The 22,431-nt window shown below is 36.7% G+C and overlaps 1 protein-coding gene across 1 annotated transcript; it reads right to left on the minus strand.

Annotated features, from left to right (window-relative positions):
- Positions 1-798: 798 nt before the first annotated feature.
- phb2a (prohibitin 2a) lies at positions 799-17,624 on the minus strand. Its single transcript, XM_084411829.1, has 10 exons — positions 17,402-17,624; positions 16,479-16,608; positions 16,228-16,312; positions 11,451-11,530; positions 11,098-11,282; positions 9,506-9,635; positions 6,608-6,711; positions 5,951-6,028; positions 3,370-3,446; positions 799-2,227 (listed from the first exon to the last, which is right to left on the minus strand). Exons 1-10 carry the CDS (start codon positions 17,420-17,422, stop codon positions 2,209-2,211), a joined length of 909 nt encoding a protein of 302 aa, XP_084267955.1. The 5' UTR covers positions 17,423-17,624; the 3' UTR covers positions 799-2,208.
- Between the last annotated feature and the right edge of the window lie 4,807 nt (positions 17,625-22,431).

Consider the following 22,431-nt stretch of genomic DNA (forward strand, 5'->3'; position numbering starts at 1 on the left):
AGCCCCTTCACACCCCTCCTGAAGAGAGCTCACTTTAATCCAGAGAGATTTGAACAGTCACAAGAGACCCTATTGCTGAGGATCAGGTTGAAACGTGCTCTCGAGCGTTCAGTAAATCTGAGGTTCAGTGCTGTGAACAACATTGTCCCTCTCTCTCTACATTACAAATCATCTTCATCTCCATGGATCCAGGATTCCATGTAAAGTACGAGGAACTACTGGCTTTGTATTTGGCGCCACCCACTGACTAAACATCCGCTTTACTGAAATCAGTCTGTTACTCATAATCCTATTTAGGTTTTCCTATTAAAGATTACTCAGTGTTCAACAACCTCAAAAAGTCCCCAACTTGAGAAAATTTAAAATAAACTATAAAGTAGGAAACAAAATTCTGAGACTTCCGTTTTTATAGTTTAAAACTGGTAAATAACATTTAAAATCAGTCAACCAAGCATTATTTAATGACAGAACATAAGTAACCGGAACTAAAACGTGTATGAATGAACCATATCGTATGAATGTATATTTGTTATTTTAACAGAACTTTGGACTGGTGGTGGTGCTTGAGACATCTACAAGATTAAGAAAACATTTTCCTCAATAGGTTTGTAGGTGATTGCATTTACTTTGAGACTTTAATTCTACATGATATCCAGTATGAGTAAACAGGAAAACGTATATAGTTTGGTGTTGATAAAGGGTACATGAGCCTTATTGATGGGGCTGCGGAGGCTGGGAAACACTGGCTATAAACAAAATAAACAAGAAATTAAGGATGACAGAATACTTGCACCAGGCTAGCTTATATAAATTTTATTAGGGCATGATACATTTGTAGAGGTTTATTTCAGGCATTGTTGTCAACACTGCAGTCACCGAATGACAACTAGGTAGGCTACTAATCAAACTATTCAAATAAAATGTAAAGCCTCACAAATAAATTAAAAAAGCTCAACACATCAAAGAGTAAAAAAAAACTAAAACTGTATTTGCCCTGACTAGCATAGGATTGCTCATTGATTACTCTGCTGCATCCTTTTTATCTGAATGCCTGTAATCATTAAGTGAGTCTAAACAGCTCAGACGATTTATCATATTACACAAACTATGCATTGTTTTGAAAATGTGAACGGTTGCAGTTGATGCTTAACATTTAAAACTTCATTACTTTTTCGAAATAATCCATTAAACAATTTACGATTTGAGGAGGGAATATTTTCAGTTCCGGTCGTTTGCACGCTGCATTGTCTCAAGGACACGCCCACAATAGAGCAAATATCATGAATATTCATGTGTACTCCACCCACTGGAACAGTTTTTCACAGGAACAGAATATTACACAATACCGACAATGTTCTTAAAGGCTGAATAATTCCAAATTAATTTCCTGTCATTTTGACAGGAAAATTCAATAAAGAATATCATTTACATGTAGAGCGTAAATTTTATGCAGTGTGTAAGACTTTCTCGCTCTAGCTCTCTCTCTCTCTCTTTGCGTGTGCAAGAGAATGAGTGCATCATTCATCGCTTGACGGAGAGCCAAATGATAGACATTACTATATTTGCATATAGCATGAAAATGTACGTGCATTGTAGAGGGTTGAATTTTTATATATATATTTTTTTTTTATCTGCACTATTTTTGGAACACCAAATACTAATAAATTCTAGAAATTCAAATTATTATATAATATATTTTTGTAATAATCAATAAAAGTCAATTTTTCCAAAAGAAATAAATATCCCCACAAATAGTCCTGAAAACACATTATTTAATCAAAATTGCTGCAAGTCCTTTTGTATCAGTCAACACTTTTTAAGTGGAATCCAACAGCAGAAAATATAGATGGTAAACGGGTATAATAATAATAATAATAAATGAGATGGATAAATGAATGAGTGACCATTAATTGTTTGCAATGTATATTTTTTGTAATCACCAATAGTATTTAAGCCACCTGATTCCAAAATTCCAATTCTTGAGCTGAAAATAATCCAAAAGTCCTGCTGAACGACAAACAACGGTGTATAAATGGATATGTACGTGTGAATCTAAGGTCGCCAGACCCCTGTGTAACCTGAGCCCGAGCAGAACTGTATTGTGAGAGAGGCTCTGTTCAGTCACGTTTAGGAGGAGAACAGAAATATAGCGGCTCGGCAAACACTGCTTACATATGGAATGCATATGTTCTTCATGGATGATGCTCCTCATTTCCCCAGTGACAGCCTGCCAGAGAAGACAAATGCACAGATTAACCGCTGAGGGAACCATGCTGACCATGCTCGTCAATATAAACAGAAAAGAATACTTAGTAACAGGGCTGAGGGCAAAACTTGAAAATGAGTAATTGTTTAATAATGTTTGAGAGAAAAAAAAGAAAGAAAAAAAAAACGATGTGAGACTGGCATTAAGGCCCATTCGCACCAAGAACGATTACTATTAATTATAACTATAGCTTTAGACTAGTGGGCGACCGCTATTGGTTTTTCGATGGCCAATATGTACATATACATTTTATATTTATGTCAATTAATAAATTAGACAAATAATTTAAAAATGAATAAAAAAATTAAATTGAAATTGATTGAAAAAAATAGGCTATGAATAAAAAGGAAATAAACACTGTAACCAACAGGCACTCAAGGCTAATCTGGTAAGTTTGTGCGCACCGGGAATCATATTTTTTAAAGAAATTTTAATTACAGCACAGTGTAAATTGCATGAATATGATATAGTAGGAAACTGAATATAGCGCCAGGGTAGTTTAAAATCAAGGTTTCAAAGTTTGTCGATTGTGCGTCTCCAGTGAAGCATCTGATTCACACGAATATCTGACAGAATAGAATAATCTGACAATAGAATAAGAATAAAGATTTGTTTAAATTATATAAATGCGTATTTGCTGAATACTGAAGGTAAACGTATAATAGTGTTTGTCTTTCTGCAATATAATATAATACTTTTCATAATACAGTTTACTTTCTTTGTTTAACAGTTCAATCTAGCAACGTATTAGACAAAACTGTTAAACAGAGAATGAAGACTGTGTGCTCAGGCCGCTTCCAAACAGAACAACTTATCGGCCGATGCCGATATTTAAAATCTAAAATCTAAAAATGGCAAATATAGGCCGATATCACATCCTTGGCGATACGTCGGTCAACCACTACTTTAGATTCTGTTAGGACAAGTTGTCCTGCACTGCTCTCAGATCACAGAATACAACATTTCATGAGGGGATTTTCCCTTTTCATAACTACAACTGGGAAAGTTTCAGTTAGTTTTGAAGATCATGCTTGATTGAGGAAAGAAGACAAAATGTTTATTGTTTTAGTATGTTCAGCATGTGAGGAGCGCTAGGATCTTACTTGTCAAAGTAGTCGTCCTGGAGGTTCAAAACTAGGCTGTCTGCACTCAGGTACACCTTGTTCTGAGAAGTTGCCACCTGGTGCAAAGATATAAGATTATGAGCCAAGGGCTTATATACTCATACATACATTATATTTTTTAAACAAACAAAAAAAATATATATTTATTTATTTATTTGACACACACATACACATACAAAGTCATGTGAAATAGAAAGTACACCCTCTTTGAATTCCATGGTTTTACCAGAATAACTTTGAAGTTATCATTTTCTGTATGACTTTATCAGTCTCTCACATCACTGTAGAGGAATTTTGGCCCACTATTCTTTACAACGTTGCCTCAGGTCATTGATGTTTGCGAGCATCTGTTTATGCACAGATCCACTCTTAAGGTCCCGCCACAGCATTTCAATCGGCTTGAGGTCTGGACTTTGATTGGGCAATTGCTATAGCTATTCCGTTGTAGATTTGCTGGTGTGCTTGGGATCATTGTCCTGTTGCATGACCCAATTTCGCCCAAGCTTTAGCTGTCGCACAGATGGCCTTTACTCTAGAATACTTTGCTATGAAGAGAAGTTCATGGTCGGCTGCAAAACAAGCCAAAAATCCATCAACCCTCCATCAGTGATGGACAGTTGGTGTGAGGTGTTTGTGCTGATATGCTGTGTTTGGTTTTCACTAAATGTGACGCAGTGCATTATGGCCAAACATCTCCACTTTGGTCTCATCCGTCCAAACGACATTGTTCCAGAAGTCGTTTTTTTTTTTTTTTTTTTTTTCAGATGCAACTTTGCAAACCTAAGCCGTGCTGTTGTTCTTTTAAGAGAGAAGAGGCTTTCTCCTGTCATCATGAACAAACATTTTACATGTTAACTGAGGCCTGTGGAGACTGAGGTGTAGCTCTTGGGAATTTCGCAGTTTCTCTGACCAGTGCACAGTCTGACGTTGGGGAGAATTTGCTGGGACGTCCACTCATGGGAAGATTGGCAACTGTCTTAAATGTTTTCCACTTGTGAAAAATCTTCCTCACTGTAGAATGATGGACTTCAGATCATTTGGAAATGGCCTTAAAACCCTTCCCAGATCGATGGCAACAACAACTGCTTCTCTAAGATCATTGCTGATGTCTTTCCTCCTTGGCATTGTGCAAACTGTCAAAACTTCTGCTTTTATAGAGTTGGTCAGGCTTGCTAATGATCAATTCATCAAAAGACTGACCGCAACTTACCCTCTTAATTCATATGGAAACAGTAAGGGTCAAACTTGGTTTGTCACCCATGGATTCTCCATTTTGGCCTAGTTTTTGTTAAATAAATAATGACACAGTGTAATATGTCATGTGTTGATGTTCATCTGAGGTTGTATTTACCTAATTTTAAGACCTGCCAAGGACCAGATGTTTTTTCATTATGTCCTGATACGTAAAACCATATAATTCAAAGAGGGTGTACCCATGGGTAAGGGTGTAGTAATGCAAAGTGATAGAACAATTTATTAATCATAACCTGCCAAATTGGCTAATGCAGGGGTGCCCAATCCTGCTCCTGCCGATCGACTGTCCTGCACAGTTCATCTCCAACCCTAATCAAACACACCTGCCTTTAATTTTCAAGTGATCCTGAAGACCTTAATTGGTTGTTTCAGGTGTTTGATTAGGGTTGTTTCTGAAAGTCTATAGGCTTCATTTATTTTTTCAAAAATACATTAAAACAGTAATATTGCGAAATATTACAATTTAAGATAACGTTTTTTCTGTTTGAATATAATTTAAATAATAAGTCATATATTCCTGTGATGCAATTAAGCAATAAGCCCCACGAAGCCGTGTTTTACAGTGGATTTAGAACAGCTAAGGGGCGTTGTTAGGCACGACGCGGAGCAGAGTTTTTTATAAAACGGTTACTCCATAAAAATATTCATTTTAATATTTATTATATTCATAAAATAAACACCAGCAACAAAAAATATAACGCTATAACACATTTATTCCTCCGCAGTAGTTCCAAAGAGGTTGCTAAGCAACACATGCAGCAACAAAGCATCACAAACAGCAGTTGCGCAGTAACACTAATGTAGTGCGGTCACAGGTGTATGTTTGTTGAGTAATTTACAACGGCTTCGAATGCAGCTCAACCAATCAGAATCAGGGACTGGAACTATCCGTTTTATAAAGCTGAATTTTCACCAGCTATTACTCCAGTCTTCAGTGTCACATGATCCTTCAGAATCATTCTAATATGCTGATTTGATGCTCAAGAAACATTTCTGATAATTAATGTGCAATATTTGAATATTGCAAATATAAAATATTTGTGCAGCTTAATCTTTTTTCAGGATTCTTTGAGCTATAGTTCAAGAGAACAGGATTTATTTGAAATAGTAATCTGTTATATTTTGCTACATCTTTACTGTCAATTTTGATCATTTCAATGCGTCCTTGCTAAATAAAAGTATTCATTTTGATTTATTTTGTTATTTCACACTGGCCACAAACTTTTGAATGGTAGCGTATCAACATCTGCTAATGTGAGTCAGTGAAATTCAACCAATGATTTCTTTAGTTTGAAGAGTGTCTTACCGTTTTGGCGATACTTTGGGCTGCTCTGATACGTCTAAGTTTGAGGTATCCAGGGTTCTTCAAAACAGCTTGACCCAACTAGAGAGCACAAACACACAATAAAAACAAAAGCAAATTACTCTGTACCCTTGGTTGAGCCTTTGTTTGCCGTCAGCAGACAGCCATTGACCTGCAGCCCGTTTTAGAAACAGAATTGCATCATATCAGCAGAAAACAGTGCAAAAGCAAAGTCATTTCTGAAGACACTACGACTGCAAACACCGGAACATAAACAAATCGAAAGAATGACTGAGAAATGTCCATAACGCACAAACAAAAGAGAACAAATGCTTTCAAGTGTGTTTTGGTTGCGGATAGCTTGTTGAGAATGAGGGGGCATCAGTTCAAAATAGCCTAGATGAATGACTGTGGCTTAATTATTACAGAAGCAGGATTCATTAATTATATCTGATAATTACAGTAATTTACCACTCACAGATCTAGAACATAATAACAGGGAATAATAATCATATGAAATGAGGTGCTTGCGGATGCAAATAGTGAATCTGGGACGTTTGATGGTAACCAAGGAAACCCCTTATAATAATCCTGAATAAAACAGAGACATTGTTTCAGTGATCGTCAATATGAGGGATAGAGAAAGCTGCAGTAGTTTACCAGTTTAGCAGCCTCAGCTTCACCCTCAGCCTGGATGATCTTCTGTCTCTGGTCCTGTTTGGCCTTCTCTACGTAGAACTGAGCCCTCTGGGCCTCCTGCTGGGCTACACGGCAACAAGAGAGAGAGCTTGTGTGTTAGAAAATTGGCTCACACATAAATATTCTCCCTTTTCAGGCCAACCTACGTAAACAAAAAATAAACATGCTAGTTCTTACAGAAATGGTATATGCAAGTTGTGTATTGTTGTTTGGTCAATAGGGAACACTGATGAAATAACTAGACCAGAGTGCCCTCTAGTGGAGAGCATTAAGATAAGCACATGTTCTTTCAAAGATGCACCACTGTGGGTCAAAATAATGTTGTTTTTTTCAACAGCTGCAACTCAGATTTTCACAGGAATATATATTTAAAAATATTTAAACAGAAAACAGTTATTTTAAATGATATTTGTATATTTTAAATATTTCACAATATTACACCTTTTTATTAAATAAATGCATCCTTGGTGAGCATAAGTTGTCTTAACATAAAATCCTACATCAAACTTTGAATGGTAGAGCATACTAGTATGCATTACTCTACCTTATACATAATTAAGACCATTTCTTCATGTCACACAGAACATTCATTTAAAACAAAAAAAACAAGAACTTATTGCAGCACAGGTGTCAAACTCAAGGCCCTATGGCCTGCCATGTCTCAGTTAGTGCTTTCCTTGTGAACATTAATTCTATGATGCGTATGATCACACTGGTGCCTTTAGAACATTGATAAGTGCGTCACGTGATCTGAGATGCATCCGAGCAAGAGACGGACTCAATCAACGCTTGTGTTCAGTGTCTTCAACCAGTACTAGAAAAAGTATTTGTAGTTTGAAAAAAATTGATTGCAGTGTAGGAAACAGAATTGAAAATACACTGAAAACCTTGACCTTGATATATATACACAGTACTGTGCAAAAGTCTTAGGCATGTTAATATCCCCCCAAAAAATGGTTTTAAGTCAGTTATTTATATATTTTGCTGTAGTGTCAGTAGGAAATATCAGTTTACATTTCCAAACATTCTTTTTGCCATTAATTGTAATAATCCAGTGAGATTTCTGTATGCACAAGGACTCTGACAACAGCCGTATGATCTGATCTCACCATCATCGAGTCCGTCTGTGATTACATGAAGAAACAGAAAAAACTGAGACAGACTAAATCCAGAAGAACTGCGGGAACGTCTCCAAGATGCTTGAAGAAACCTTCCTGCAAAGCTACAGTACTGTGGAAAGTACTGGCACTTGTGTTAAAATGCTGTAAAGTGAGAATGCTTTCAAAAATAAAATCACAAATTGAATTTATTTATGATTTAACTTCTATTAACTAATTCAAATCAATATATGGTGTAACGACCCTTTGCGTTTAAAACAGCTTTTGTCCAGGTACACTTGTGCATAATTTTTCAGGTAGCTTTGCAGGAAGGTTTCTTCAAGCATCTTGGAGACGTTCCCGCAGTTCTTCTGGATTTAGTCTGTCTCAGTTTTTTCTGTTTCTTCATGTAATCACAGACGGACTCGATGATGGTGAGATCAGATCATCCTGGCTGTTGTCAGACTCCTTGTGCATACACAAATCTTACTGGATTATTACAATTAATGGCAAAAAGAATGTTTGGAAATATAAACTGATATTTCCTACTGACACACTACAGCAAAAGATATAAATAACTGACTTAAAACCATTTGGGGGGGGGGGGGGGGGGGGGGGGTGTATTTACGACTTTTGCACAGTACTGTATATATATATATATATATATATATATATATATATATATATATATATATATACACATAAAATAAAAATAAAATAAATAATAATAATATATAATATATATCAATTATTAATGAATTAATCGAAAAATTTCTGTAATTAATCACGATTAATCGCACCTAACATTAAAGTTTTTTCATATATTTTTATATTGTAATACTTTCACATTAAATCTGCAAAATAATGTAAAACAACATAAAGACAGTACATTTTCCATATTTGTTTAATGCCATCTTTTTAACTGCCTTGCTAAAATGCACAAAAAAGATGTAACGCAGTGAGTGATTTTCTTTGATTAACAGTAATGACAGACAGCAGCGGGTTTATTAGGCTGCTGTCACTTTAAGACATGACGGGTCTGACACACATCCAGTTTCCTCACAACTCTTTGCGTTCATTTAACACTTTAACTAATTTAAGACTCTGCTTACGAGGATACTTGACAAAACGGGAATTTTGACATAATTCTGTGTGTTTTTGTCTGTACAAGGACGAAAGAGAACTCAATGTGGCCGCGCTTTCTGAAGCGGCATTCTGTGCGCGCGTTTCAAGTGTTTGTTCAGAGTCGCTTCATAGACAGCCTACCAGTACAGATCGGAGTTCTTTTTATTTTTGCGTTTTAATGGTTTAAAAGCACTTGAATTACTGAAATAGCACTTGATAGTATGATCATATGCAGTAATGCAGTCAGAGGATGACAGAAAAAAATGCATGCTATGTTATTTGCGGTAAATACTATCATTATAAACTAAAAAATAAATAATCGCATGCATTAACGCATTAAATTTGACAGTCCTATATATGTATAACATAAAATGTGGCAAAACATCTGGCCCATCTTATTGAGTACTTTTATTTGTTGGAACCAAGACACAGAATGCAGCATTTAGACTTAGAATTATGTAATTATAAGGTAATGTGTGAAACTGACTTAATTACAAAGAGTCTCATATATCCATATATCATATTATAATGTGACTAGGTACAATATATATTTTTAGCTTGGGCATGCTTAGTTTAGGGTGCTAAATTCACTGAATTCTGTTACTGATTAGAAAAGATGTATTTTGGTACAACTAACCAACTTGTTTGGCCTCCACAGCAGCGGTGTACTCTTTGCTGAAGCTGAGCTCTGTGATGGCCACGTCATCCAGGATGATGTTAAAGTCTTTAGCTCTCTCGATTAGATCTCTCCTTATGAGTAGTGACACCTGGCCACCAAAATAAAATGACACACAAATAAAGGCTAAGCTGATTTTCTCAGTAACTGATCACCTTATTTAAACCACCAACAGGCATGCAGATATGATGAGGTCCAAAAGTGAAACTGCTTATATTTTTAAGTTGCTCTATTTAATACAAAGTATGAATGTCTTAGTATTTGCTATGTCCTTCTTTTGCTTTATTGACAGCAGCATTTGAGCTGACATGAACTCCAGAAGTTTGTGTAAAACTCATGTTACTCAACATGACTTGGTAATGTTCAAAAGAGCATCTTGTGCTTCATTAGAATCCCAGAATTTCAATGTGGATATCTAATAAAACTGTAATAAAATTTGGTCACAAGTTAATATGAATTATATATGTGAGTTAATATGTGTGTCTGAGCTGTCGTCCCGGAGCATCAGGTGAGAGTGTGTGAAATAACAGCCCGTCGTCTTAAATAGCTCTTTAACTAGACAAAGCTTGAGCTTCTCAGACTTCGCAGTCTCACACCAGGCTCAGACTAGAGAAGCTGCTGGCGGTGTTAAAGTCAAAGTTCAGGGGAAGGTGAATTTAGGGGCTGGGACTGAATCTTATAACAAGATCAAATAGAATCCGCATTAAGATAAATACTTGATGCTGTTGATACTATTCATTTGAGAGTATGGTCTCAGGCATCAGGTTATCTCTTCTATAACCACATCTTTCCAAACCTGTATACTACTGACTTCCATTCAAAACAAAGGAGATATTCTGAAGAATGTTCACACGGCTCTTTTGCATGAAAGCAAATAGGGACTGAGATTGCCAAGCTCCAAAAAAATAGCACTATTTTTGCACTATAACCCTTTTTTTCCAGAATTTCTGGAATCCACTGTTATTTACTCAAAATTGTGCCTGTCAGGGGTCTCAAACATTAATGCTTGTGCATATTCAAACTTGGTTCAAATTCAATCTTGGTTCAAGTCAATGACACCAAATGGCATAGCTTCTCATTTCTGCAAAACATCTCCTTCAGTGATTGAGTAGAAAAAAAAGACAGCCATTCAGGTTTGAAACAACATGACAGTATATTTTGTTTTCAGGTTGTCTATTACTTCAATACAGTAATAGTACTTCAATCTTATTATTTAATGCAAACCTGCAAACTCTGGAGCGGCAAAAAATAAAAATCTCCAAGCATAGCTGTTTTTTTAAGTAATTAAACTCACAGCTTCACTATTTGTAAAGAGACATTGTGCAAACGCAATATACACATGCACAAACTCTCTCTCTTTCTCTTCACTAATTAATTTAAATAAATGCTATATTACCGAAATGCTTTATCTCTGTCTGATTTAAAGCGAGCAGAAAGCTAGATCTAACAAAATAACTTGACTTTGTGAAGCATTTTCTTGCTTTTATGACTTGGTTCACCTGAAGGCCGACTGTTGGCTCAGTGTGTCTCAGACTTCAGTCTTCATACTGTACCTGGGCTCTCTGTGTGATCAGTTGGGAGGCGTTGAACTTGGCCACCACGCTCTTGAGCACCTCGTTGACGATGGAAGGAAGCACACGCTCGTCATAGTCTTTCCCCAACTGCTGGTACAAGACAGGCAAGCTTGAGGCAACGGGCCGAGAAAGGACACGAAGACCTATGTTCACCATCTGAAGATCTGTGATGGACAGAGTCACATGAAGGGCACACTCTTAATGTGCTGGTCATTGGCAAAGGCAATGGTGAGAGACAGGGTATGTTGCCCTAACAGCAGGCAACCTCTTTCAGGGTTTTATCATGCACATTTTTTACATTTATGACAATAAAACATCTGGTTCAAAGTCACCTTTGCTTCCAGTGAGAGATGAAATCTTCCTTGGCCTGGCTCGGATATCATAGATGATGGGGTACTGGAACCACGGTATCCTAGATGTAAGACAGTTCACTGCAAAATGAAACTTTTGGCATCATTTGCTTTCCCTCATGTTGTTCTGACCAGTAACATGTTCTTTCTCATGTTGTTCTGACCAGTATCATGTTCTTTCTTTTGTGAAGAATGAAGTAAAATGTTAGGCAGAGAGCCCAAGGTCCTCTATTTCTATACATCTAAAATAGATTTATATTTTTTAAAAGACTTACTCTGCTGAGCTCTAAAAAAAACACATTTAAAGTGTCATAAAAGCAAGTTTTAAATACTGAACCACATTTGAGATTTGTGAGATGATGGGAAGATAACAGTTAACATTAAATAAAAATTAATTATTTTTATTCAGGATGCATTCAATTGATCAAAAGTGACAGTAAAGATATTTATAATGTTATAAAAGATTAATATTTCAAATAAATGCTGTTGTTTTGAACTTAAAAAAGCCATTAAAAAGTATCACGGTTTCCAGAAAAAGGAGGCAGTGCCAAAGAAAATAATCCATAAAAATACAAAAATAAAAAGTGTATAAATCACCTGTTTTTCTAATAATTAAGTAATTGAGAATGAATGGAGGAAAGACACATGAGAGGAGGCAATGCCTCCATCGTGCTGTGACTGGATATGATTGGTTATGGTTACGATTGGTTTGTGCGATAAATCCTGTCTCTTGTTCTCGTGCGCGTTCAGGAATCTGTCTGAATGAACAAAATGAGGGCGTTATTGGGAACATGATTGTGTCCAGCTATGAGGTCACCGAGGTCCGGACCTCTGCATTTTTGCGAGGTGTAGGCTATGTAATAAAGGCTGTGGGCCTAATATAGTATGAACTCTACTTTAGTGCTGCAAGGATACTGCACAGCACTAAGATCTTCTCTGCCTCAGCAGAGTCTGTCACCGCTCGCCAATGTCAAAATTTGAGATGACCAACCAAATCAAAGTAGGTGGGCTTTATGTTCACAGAAGCTGCTGAGCGTGAATTCCAGCGCAACACTTCAGTTGTTAACATGCGAGATAAGATGCAAGTAGCTAAAATAAACATTTCATATTTGACAGCTGTTATAGGATAGAAATGTTAAACGACAGACAAAAATAATCATGCACGCTAATACACTTTTGTCTTATTTCGCCATTTTGAATTGCACATAGGCCTAATTTACATGACTCATGTAATGTATAGTAACCGGGGACAAGAAACATTAATGAAGCTGTTTTCATCATATTAGGCATACGATTAATAATGAATGTGTACATATTGTGAATACATTTAATAAACTAGCTTTCTTGGTAGCCTTCAGTAAATTCAGAAAATGCCGAAAATCCGCCTCAATGATGTATACATATATGTGTATATATACAGTGCAATGCATAAGTGAATACACCCATGCTAAAGTTGACTAAAAAGAGGAATAAAAAATCATATTTTGGAAATTGAACTTAATGCCTTAATTTAAAAAATTAGGAAAAATCCAACCTTTAAGGACACCAATTTTCTTTGTGAATGAATAATGTATCGTAAATAAATAAATGTTCTTCCTTAAAATACATGGTGCATAAGTGAGTACACCCCTATGTTAAATTCCCATAGAGGCAGGCAGATTTTTATTTTTAAGTATTTTTTTTTATTATTTTTTAGGTAGCCCCACATCATCACATAGCCTTCACCATACCTAGAGATTGGCATGGTTTTATTTCAGTTAGCCTAAAAGCTAGTTTGATTTGCATTGAGAGATGATCTTATGGAAAGTACCCCATGCCAATCTCTAGGTATGGTGAAGGCTATGTGATGATGTGGGGCTATTTTAATTCCAAAGGCCAAGGGAACTTTATCAGGATGCATAGTATCCTACATTTTTTTTTTTTTTTTAATACTTAAAGATAAAAATCTGCCTGCCTCTATGGGAATTTAACATAGGGGTGTACTCACTTATGCAGCATGTATTTTAAGGAAGAACATTTATTTATTTGCAATACATTATTCATTCACAAAGAAAATTGGTGTCCTTAAAGGTTGGATTTTTCCTAATTTTTTAAATTAAGGCATTAAGTTCAATTTCCAAAATATGATTTTTTATTTCTCTTTTTAGTCAACTTTAGCATGGGTGTATTCACTTATGCATAGCACTGTATATATATATATATATATATATATATATATATATATATATATATATATATATATATATATATTCAAATGAATTGAAATGTATTCTATCCAAAGTCAACCATACCGGTCAAACATACCGGTACTACCGGAACCAGTCGGTAAAAAAATAAAAAGTTGACGGTACCAGGATTTCTGCAGTAACAGTAGCACAGGTATATTATATAGTACAGGTAGTACGCTGATAGACGCTGCTTTTCAAATGCTCTTGTTCGTGTGAGCGCTCTGAGAGTCAAAGGTTTTTATTCACAGCGTGTCTTTACAAGCGTTGAGTATTGTAGCCAATCACAATCATATCTGTTGAGCGAATGAACCCAATGACCTATCAGAGGTGCTAGTCAGTGAGTTAGAATTAGAATTAGTCAGAATCCGCTACCGCTAAAAACACACAAGGGTTTTTTTGTTCAATGCGAGCCACACGCTTGCGAATCCTTTCATTGTAACCAACAAAGAGTAAACGTGATGTAAATAAGAGATTCACTGTACAATTAAGACACCTTTTATTATTATAATAGGAGTTTTCCTGACTTCAATGAGCTTGTGCTTTAAAGATTGAAAGCCTTAAAGGGGTCATATAATGGTACATGCACTTTTACAAGTTGATTGCACTGAAATGTCTGTTGGCAGTGCCTGTACACAACCATCCTATCATGATTAAAATCCATCCAGTGGTTTTGTTTTAATCTCCTTATATGTTTGACCATCTATGAAATCAAGCCGTTCGATATTGTGACGTCATAAGATCGTACGCCCCTCCCGCGATTGTGATTGACAGCTGTGCTTCAACACAAGACCCGCCCTGAGCAAGCTGTGACAGCCGTCGTCATAGTAGTCCGCCATTGTTGATATGCTGGAGTAGAATGGCGTCTACGCGATTGTGGTGTTCTGTTCTTAGATGTAATAAGGAACACAGCAGTCATTTGGATGTTCCTAAATCTGAGCCGTTATAGATGCAGTGGCTGAGTTTTGTTTTTGAAGTGATATGCCCAAAGGATTGACGCGGGGATTCCCTCACGAGGATTCCCCACGATCGTCCATGCTTTCATGTTTACGCGAATCATTTCACACCAGACAGCTTCACAAACGAGAAAAAACGGATCGGTACCAACGTGTTACTGCTGAACCTCCAGAAGATGTGAGTGTAATGTTTTATTAACCTTTATATTAGTATTTATATTAATCTTTGCGAAATTTGCCAACCTTGCTGCAGGCTTCACGATGAATGCATCTAAGGTTTACACTCAGGGTACATTACAGCGTGTTTTCTATGTACGACGTTCTCAATATAATTCATAATCCCACGTTTATAATGAACAACGCGTGGTTATTGTGTTACAAACGGTGTACGCACAGAACAGAGGGGCGGGGTGAGCAAAGCTCATTATCATTTAAAGACACATGCACTGAAACGGCGTGCTGAAAACAGAGCTGTTTTTGGCCAGGTAAAATTAGTGTTTTCTTACAATACTAATGAGAATTTTTAATTAAAGTATATTACAAACTTTTAATTTAGACCCTAAAGAATCATATTAGCTTGTACAAAAATGGCATTATATGACCCCTTTAAGGCTGATTTATACGTCTGCGTCAGACCTGCGCCGGAGCCTCTACGCTCACGCTGTAGCCTACACGTTGGTTTTCATTTATACTTCTGCGTATAAACAAATGCGTTGTCCGCGTTAACGTTCAATTACACATGCAGAGGGAGCATGTGAAACCTGAGGGAGGGATTCTAGCAGACCAATCACAGTGTTTGCATCCGCATAGAATTGACGCGTTGTTACATTTTTGTAGAGGTGCACGTCAGGGTACGCGTGCTACACACAGCCTACGACGTAGAAGTATAAATTGGGCTTTAGTGATTATAAAAGGAGGCTCTTCTATTTTGGTCTGTTTATTACCCATTCACAATCTGAATCCAAGTTTAGTTTTTCCTGCTGCTAAGTATGTACACTGTTTCTGGATTGACAACCGTATTTAATTGCGCGATTGAATTGGAAACTGACAGTTGACATTGAAAACCAACGGACGAGACAAAATGTGACAACATTTTTTTAAATACTCAATTAGTTTGTGCTCTGGTACCGAAATTGGTACAGAGAACTAATGCTGTCAAAATGTCTGAAAAGCCAAATTCCAAAAGAATTTCTTTCTTAAATATTAGTAAAATTCAAATTATATTTGAATTCCAAAGACAATACTTAATGTTAAAGGAAAAAAGTTCTTATTGTCTCCTATTCAAAATTCAAATTTTTACTGTTATTGGTACCAACTACTGACGTTTTGGTACTGTGACAACCCTACGCAAAAGTAGAAGCCGTTCCTTTCTCCGGCACAGTTAGAGATCACACTACATGCCTGTAGATCTGTGCCCGAGCCCATCTATATAAGCGGGCCAGGGCATGGTTCAGCATACACAAGTCAAATGAACTAGACTTTGGGGGTCACTAGGTGGTTCAGATGGTCTGGTGTGAGGACACTTATTATTAAAATGAAAGCTCATGGCTTGAATGACAGCCTTCATGTGTAATGTACCTGATGTGCAATCCTTCTGAAAGCACAGTGTCCATCTGCATCCCTCCAATTCTGTTGAAGATAATGGCTCTCTGGCCACCCTCAACTACACACACAAAAAGAAAAACACAATCAGTTATTAAACTCCCAATAAAGCATGCACGAGTTAATAATGACAGAAGAATTATTATTTTTGGGTGAACTTTCATTTATTATTTAACTCGCCCATCCTAACCATGTAATCCTTCTTTATTTTTCAGTGTGTGTTTTACCTGTGTATGTGGCTTCTTTGACCCCGTAGGCAAGTGCTCCGGCACCGATGAGCAGCTTCACGCCCAGCCCAAGCCCTCGAGGGCCGGACCCCATCCTGCCAGCAATCTGCCTCAGCTGCTGCAAAAAGTTCTGAGACAAACAGACACATAAAGTCAGACTTTTCAAATACACATTCAAATGGCTATTTATATTTTATGAATGATGTTGTCTTAAATCTAGGCAGCATGATATATCATATTCAACATGCTCCTCCAACTAATACTTAGGGATCATGATTTGAAGAGACTTTAAGCAGCAATGATATAGAGGTGAGAACTGTGTAGATTTATAGGTCAAATACTTTAAAGCCATATAACTGATCTCAAGCCAGTTTGATTCAAACTCAGTTTAGAAAGACTTATATAGTAGCCTACAAAAAGATAAGAAAATTTATCAAATCTTATAAGGACTCTTAAAAATGTTATTAGTGTTTTTTGTGCAAGATACCAGTAGCCTGTTGAGCAGTGAGAATCCAGTAAATACATGAATGTGGGATACGAGTACAAGTAAGTTAATGCAATTCAAGTGTAACGTACCAAATTGACCTTGTGTAGGACAAATGAGGACCAGCTTTAAAATACTGTTATAAATTCACCATATAACTGAGACATATTGTGATTTTAGAGTGAGCTACATCATAATAATTATATTTCAATGAAGGTCACACACATAAAGTTATAAAAGGTGCGTCATAGTGGCAGAACTGAATCCTGCACAGCTAGCACACTACTAGCATTGCTTTTATAAAGACATAAATAAACCTATACAATTAAATGCAAACTACTAGAAGCCAGTTATTTAAAATGCAGCTATTACCTGCCAACAAAATGTTCATACACATTTCCAATACGTTCTTTATATTTTTAAATATGATGTAACTTACTCCGGGATCTTTATTCGCCATGCTGCTGCTGTCCTGTTCTCGACTGTACGTCACCTGTGACAGTCCAACCACGTGATGCAGCACTTCCTGGTTTAGCCCGTGGCACCATGGGAAATGTATTCTACAGGTGGAACTGTCGTGCAGCAGTGAAATGAATAAACGTGATTAAACCGCGAAGATCTTTAACAAAGCTTTCTTTAGAGACCCGTGGAGAACCTTTTCCGTAGTTGGATTCAACTTTCATTTTATACCACTTTTGTGGGTCTGTTTGTGAGAACACATGAGAGTAGCCCAATTAAGTTACGTGTCGGGAGGTGGCAGTAGAGAACTCTTGTTTACGTAGAGAAATGCTCAGCTATATTTTATACACACATTTCATTTTCTGTCTGTTGATTCGCAGGTAAATCGCATGAAAACAACTCTAAAGCTAAATATATTTATTAGATTCACATTATTGGGTAACACTTTATTTTAAGGTGAAGTAATAACACGTTACAACATGTAGCAGTAAAGTTAAGCATACAAGTAACTAACCTAAAATTAAACCCTAACTGTATCTCTATCATAGTAAGTACATGTAGTTCATTAATATTACTCAGTACTTATATGAGTAAGCACTATTTAACTACGTCACCTTAAAATAAAGTGTAACCCATTACTCTAATGCAAATGTTTTAATTGAATGTCATTTTATTTAAATAAGCAAAAGGGCAGTGTGCAATTACTACCATGGATGTTCTTTTTATTTCTTTTTAGCCTATTTCAACATAAAGTCAGTACTGCCATACAGTATACTTGAAGGAGAATGATAAATAATAACCTTATTGGTCCAAAAAAAAAAAAAAAAGTAATGTATTATTTCTTTTAATATATTTAAAAATAAAATGTTACAGACATCTCAGTGTGTAAGCCCTTACATATTCCAGACATTTCTATCTCTCATTTCGTGTACTGGGCAACCTAGCCTCAAAATTGCAGAGATCGACCACACATCTGTACATCAAGTCAGTCAGACTAATAGGTTTCCCACAGCTTGTGTGGCACACAGTGTATTTGTTTCTATGTGTCAGAGATACCTGACATGATTGACTTTCCTCCTCCAAATCCTGTTCTGAATCTGTCACTTTTTATCCCTTCTTGTCACAATGGCAGATGGTGGATGTATGAATTTGACAAGGTGACAATAACACTCTGAACACCCATGTGATGTTCACTGTGCTGTCATTGTGTGACCTTTGACTAGTCTGACATCAGCCCATCTGGCATCTCCTGGGCTGAGGCATTCATTCATTGGCATTTACTTCAATGCATCCATGTCCTGGCCTGTTCACCAGTGTCTAAGCGACCTCAGGTCAAGTGGGTCAAAAAAATAAAAAGTAGAGCCAAGATCAGCCGGCACTTTAAAGTCCCTCTGTAGTCAATCATTTTTATCCCTTAAAACTCATCTTTGATCACCAAAATGACAAATTTAAATGTTTTTTCCATGAAAAACATTTATTCATACTTTAAAATAGTATGCGTTTCTCTCGATGCGCAACAAAAAACTCACGTGACTTTGCCTCAACAGAGGATGTGATTGGATAACTGGACTAACCAGCGGACCAATTTCTTTGCACTGCATCTCAAATGTTGGTTTGATTATTCTGAAATGCCTGAGCCAATGTCTGTCATCAGAATGATTTGGTATAATGACCTGCCAGAAGTGTCTCACATGATTGCGTTCTCAAACACCAGGGATCCAAATGCAAGATAACATGATGACAGCGTTTATTGCGTTTCGTCATTTATGATGTAGGGAAAAAAAATAAAAAAGTTTCTTCCCCGATTGCAGCAGCTTCCATTTTTATCAAGATATTTTGCGCCAATTTCCCAGGAAGTGATGATTTTGTTCTCTTCAACACTTGAGATAGAAATGCTTTATTCAGAATAAAGTATGTTTTCTGCGATATTCCAGTTTTCCAAGTAACTGTTTTATGAGTGAGTCATTGAATTATTAACTCAACTGATTTGTTCAACGCTGTGACTCATTAAGGAATAAAGAACAGTAACCTGGCATGAAACTCTAAAAGGTGCAGGCTGATAAGTCTTTGACTCATTTGGTAGCGATCCCATCATTATCTTCTATTCCGCCAAGACCAAATACATTAACATTGCCATATCCATTACCATGCCATTCTCTACTATTACTATACCAATCTCCTGAGAGTTGTCATGACAGACCTACTGTGTGTTGATGCTGAAAACGGTTTTCGTTTGGGGAATAGAAATACACAAAATAACTTGCAATTTCTAAAATGTAAATGACTCAACATTAACGTCTTTGTTTATTGATCTGCTTTATATTACACTCTCACTTGTGCTTTAGTACTGAATGTAATGGATTCCCGCGGTCTCGTGCCTACACCAAATCACAACCTATAATATTTGAAACAACAATACTCTACCTCATATGATATTGCTTAATTACTTGATGCAGACTGGCTTGTCATATGCTTTTACGACCATGTGTGCTCTAGAACTAATTTACATTTCAAATAGTGAAACCTTAAGGCATACTTACTCAAAGAGATGCTCATTAATGAAGGTTCATCAGTCTGCTCTGGGACAGAGGCTTCATATATATAATCTTTTCATTTCCAGCTTCAGTCTTGACTCAATTCGCACACAGGAGAACACAAGGACATCTGTGCCAAGAGTGCAGAGAGTTCAAGGTTGACTTTGATGACAAATATTCTCCATCTTTGCTGTTCGTCACTTGAGAGCGGGTTGTGAAAAAGCAGATGTTAGGGTCATTAAGCATGAATGTCTGTCTCCAGGACTTAAAAAAAAAAAAATTATGATGGTTGTAGAGAAAATGTGAGGTCTGTTGAAACAAGTGACTCTTACAAGCAAGTGGCTTCATTTAAAAAAACCTTGAAGAATGACGTGTGACGTCATGTCATGACGGATAAGAATTGAATGAAGGTTCACCAATTGTATGTGTGCACTTTTTAAACACAATGTTAAGCAGCACCCTGAAGGCCACAAATTTGTTTAGTAAAATTGGTGCCTTTTGGCCTCAATGGAAATGCAAAATATATCAGGTTCAATAGTCGCAAACCTTATGTGTTATAATGACCTGAAATCTTTTTTTTTTGTTATAGAAAACAAATAAATACATTTTAAGTTTACACATCTTGCATATTATATTTTATTTAAGATATTTTGCATAATATGCAGTGATCTGCAATTTACAATAATTTGCATAGTCTTCATAATATGTGACAATAATGTGCATTTAATTCATATATCGTCATATATTGTCTGCATGTACAATAGTCAGATGCATTAAATATAAATTGCAGAAAGCATTACTGTGCATCAGTCTGGTATGGATAAACTGAGGATATCCAGAATTCCCACTGCTAATATCAGGGCACACATGAGTCATTGCAAGGTCAAATCCAGCACAGAGAACGACTGACCTGAACCGCTCAATCTGTTAACTGAGACCAAATGAGCAAATGCTTAATGACATTGAATAATATCATAAAAAAAAATTATTTTCTCATGCAGAAACAGTTCTGCGCCTACATTACATGACCAGAATGAATTCCCAAAGAATTCAAGAATTAAAGGCCCTGAATTCTGAAATAAAATTTTTAGTTTTTCAGCTTTTAGTATGAATATGTTAGCCTTAAAGGAACCGTATGTAAGATTGTGGCCAAAATTGGTACTGCAATCATTTTCAAATTACTGTAGAGCGGTGTATCCCCTCCCCCCTGACTTGAGGTTGCCAGATAGGCTGCAGGATCCAGCAGGAACGTAGGCTGCTACAAGGAGCTTCCAATGGCAAGTGACGAGTCCTACACCGTTTTTATTTCCCAAACAATTCCTTACCTTTTCAATTCGATGACCCACCTCCTCCATATGCGCTAACGTAACGTTACTTTGCACGAACATGCATAACTTTGTTCGACTGTCATGAATATTTGAAATGTCCATTTACATTAAGTACAAGTTAGCCAAACATAGATGAATTTGACCTGTCCAGGAGAAAATTAGCAACGTTGGCGTCTATCTTCAAATTCTTCTCCGTTTTCACGTCTCCATCTTTCAAAGGCATCTCCTATACAAATCCTTGTTTTATTTTGGACTTTGTCACGACGTATTTCAGATTCATAACGATATATTCAGTGGACATTACGTCAACGCATCATACACAGCTGCGCGTTCCAAGGTACTTCAGTGGGCCTTTAACTACCATAGTTCAATGCACCGTTGAAGAAATCAAGCTAGTCACGACTGTTTCCCTAAACCTTACAGTCACAAATTTGTCGTTCGACCACATTGGTTAATGATTTCATGCAATGATGTGGAGTAATAACTTTTGAAGAAACCATTTGAGATCGAATTAATGCTAGATTTTTTTGTTATAAATTACGTACATGGCATCTGAGGACTAATTCTCTTTTTTTCTCAGTCATTTAGCTTTATTTCCAGATTCAATCATAAGTTCGTTCTTACGCACGCAACACGCACATTTCTGACGTCACAAACTACCTTGTAACCAATCAGGTCCAATCAATGTGTGATCGTCAACGAGTGGAACTCTGAGTGGAGGCGGGGCTAATTTGCATATCGTGTAAACAACAAGAACGCAAATTTCTGAATACGATGATGTCATGCACATGCGTATTACATGTTCATTCAATAATGTTTCATCGCCATAGTGTCCTGGCAGCAGAATACAGCGTTTTTAATCGTTTTTGCGGATCCGTGTGAAAGGGGATCTTTTTGACAATGGTTTCGTCTGTACGCGGAAAACTCAAAGGAAAAACGTCTCCGTTTTAAGTATATCGTTGTCGTGTAAACGTACCCTCAGTCTAGAACTACAGTTACTATCATGTTCACACAGCGCACGAAAACACCTCTGCACTTACTCACAATTACTCTCAACATGGGGACTGGTGGTGTCAGTCAATACATGGGAAAACAAAGTGACTTGCGTTTACATTTGAAAAAGTAACTCAGATATTTTGTTGTAAATT

Source organism: Rutilus rutilus (genome assembly GCF_951802725.1).
Source record: "Rutilus rutilus genome assembly, chromosome: 6".
Classification (NCBI taxonomy): domain Eukaryota; kingdom Metazoa; phylum Chordata; class Actinopteri; order Cypriniformes; family Leuciscidae; genus Rutilus; species Rutilus rutilus.